At 30.3% G+C, this 2,318-nt stretch overlaps 1 protein-coding gene across 1 annotated transcript in view; it reads left to right on the top strand.

Moving 5' to 3' along the window:
* The window catches only part of LOC108572495 (ubiquitin-fold modifier 1), a 1,634-nt gene extending 1,028 nt beyond the window's left edge, over window positions 1–606 (top strand). Inside the window, exons 3-4 of the mRNA XM_017934745.1 lie at window positions 332–462; window positions 536–606. Coding sequence (XP_017790234.1) covers window positions 332–462; window positions 536–606 — 202 coding nt within the window. The remainder of the gene's footprint in view (window positions 1–331; window positions 463–535) is intronic.
* The last annotated feature ends 1,712 nt before the right edge of the window (window positions 607–2,318 follow it).

The raw sequence follows: 2,318 nt of genomic DNA, 5'->3' as shown, positions 1-2,318 counted from the left end.
TTTTTAGTATATTTTATTTTGCACGTTGTATGAAACAAGTTGAGAATTATTGGATATCAAATTGTGAATTTGAATATGAGCATCTTGTCAAAGTAGTACAAATATTATTAAGAGGTCCTGCAGAAATTTCAGAAATAATACACAACAGACTGCAATTAGTTAAGACACATCCCAATGGTACAATATGGCATAAAATTGAGAAAGATGCTGGATGGTAATAGCATAAACCTTGCACAATCATTAAAATGAAAAGAGAGTTTATACATAATGACCGGGATCTATTATTATTTTTTTATTAGTAACTGTAAATATTATACACTTACAATTGCAGACTTAGTGTACCAGATAATACACCTTTCACTGCTGTATTAAAATTTGCTGCTGAAGAATTTAAAGTGTCACCATCTACATCTGCAATAATCACAGATGACGGAATAGGTATTAATCCACAGCAAACGGCAGGTGCGTATTCTACGTGATTAAACAATACGGGAAATATTTCGAAGTATTACATGTATGATTTGATTAATTTTAGGAAACGTTTTCCTTAAACATGGCTCCGAACTCAGATTAATTCCTAGAGATCGAGTTGGATATGGTAGATGATTTGTACTAGTATAGTAAATATGTGTTGGTTTTTTGAAACTTTCGTCTACATGTAAATTATTTCCTAACATATTAAACAGCTACTTTTTCATATAAAATTTGTTATCCATGTAAATTTAAATAAAGACATTCCTAAAGTATTATAAATCGTGCATTAAATTACTCGATTCTAAATATAAATAATATGAGGGTAAAATTATATAAGGACACAGAGTATACATGTTTGATAAAAAGATTTTATAAGTGAAATACATGTAAGAGGTATAAGGTCGATACAAAGGTATGTCACTACATGATAAAGTTACTTAGCGATCAGTCATAGCGCAATATTGAATACTAAGAAACTTCTTGTTGCAATTGAATTAATTTTTCATGTGTAAGATCTTCAAATCGCGTCCTACGAAAGATCGCATTAATTACTGAGAGTGATATAAATCTACTGTTATAATGAAAGGAAACAAACTCACGGTATAAAGATTTGTATATGATATAGTATTTTTGAGAAGCATCATAAGTTAGAAACAGTTTTTATCTATTCAATGATAACATTTTTCATTTACCTCCCTTTAATTCTAATACATTCATCAATTGTTTCGCTTTAAGGGGCAATACAATAAGATTAAAGATATAGAATAAACATTTTTTCTGCAACTTATGACAACTTTTCAAGATATCATTTTTACATAACACTATGTATATATTATATGGCATTCGGTCTGCGTGTCATGTATGATGCTACGGAAGAATGGAATGGCCTCAAAAAATAAGACTAATGAAATATGCAACAATAACGTTTCTCAGCTCTAGAATATCTGACGGATGATTATTTAGACATACAAATGTGAATTACAACGCGGACGATGCAAATGGCAATATTTTTTTTCATAGCGAAGTATTACTTTGTTCCTCTTTGTTTTATTTTTTTTTTATCTTTTACTCTCGATGCGTACAAAAGTTCTCTCATTACTTTTAACTTATCAGGGGAAACCTTATGTTTCTAGAATGGTACAAAAACGTGAGTGTGTGTGTGATAAATGTAGAGAAAAATATACACAACTTTTTTAAATGCTTTAAGATATTCAATCCACTGTATAGGAAACTTAATTCATGAGCTTTTCCATTTCTTTTTTCTTTCAATTGTTGTATGAAACTTTTGGCACCTCTATAATTTTTTGCAGTTTCACGATTCTGTGCCCTTTGTATGACAAAATACAAAATTGGAATGTTATCTTGGACAGTTGAGCAAACTGATCAATGACTTTTTATCAGAGAACAAATTTTACGATTTATCGTACTTTTATCATCGTATGCTTCATAGTACTTCCGGCAACTATAAGCTAGGGTTTGTCGAAAGGGCATAGCACCATCTGATTAATTTTTTTTTACATACGATTAATAAATTGCTGACGTTCGAATATAAAAGTATCAAGTGTGCGTGATTCACGCATGAAAGCGTAAATTCCATGTTCACTCGTAGATACTATTAAAAATCGACACACTAAAATGGAGGGATCATTGTCCTTACAAAATTGCTTTCGATCGCACGAGTAGGAACAACAGTATATTCTTAACAGTTACAAGAAACTATCGTTACAGATAATTAGACTATTTTATCGCACTAAAGAATGGTCTATTTAAATGGCATAGAATATGTTTGTACAAAATTGCAAACGAATACACTTAATTTCTATTAGACCATTAAAAGTATAAGT

The sequence above is a fragment of the Habropoda laboriosa genome, unplaced genomic scaffold (genome assembly GCF_001263275.1).
Source record: "Habropoda laboriosa isolate 0110345459 unplaced genomic scaffold, ASM126327v1 scaffold65, whole genome shotgun sequence".
Lineage (NCBI taxonomy): Eukaryota > Metazoa > Arthropoda > Insecta > Hymenoptera > Apidae > Habropoda > Habropoda laboriosa.
This window is presented reverse-complemented; position numbering and strand designations above follow the sequence as displayed.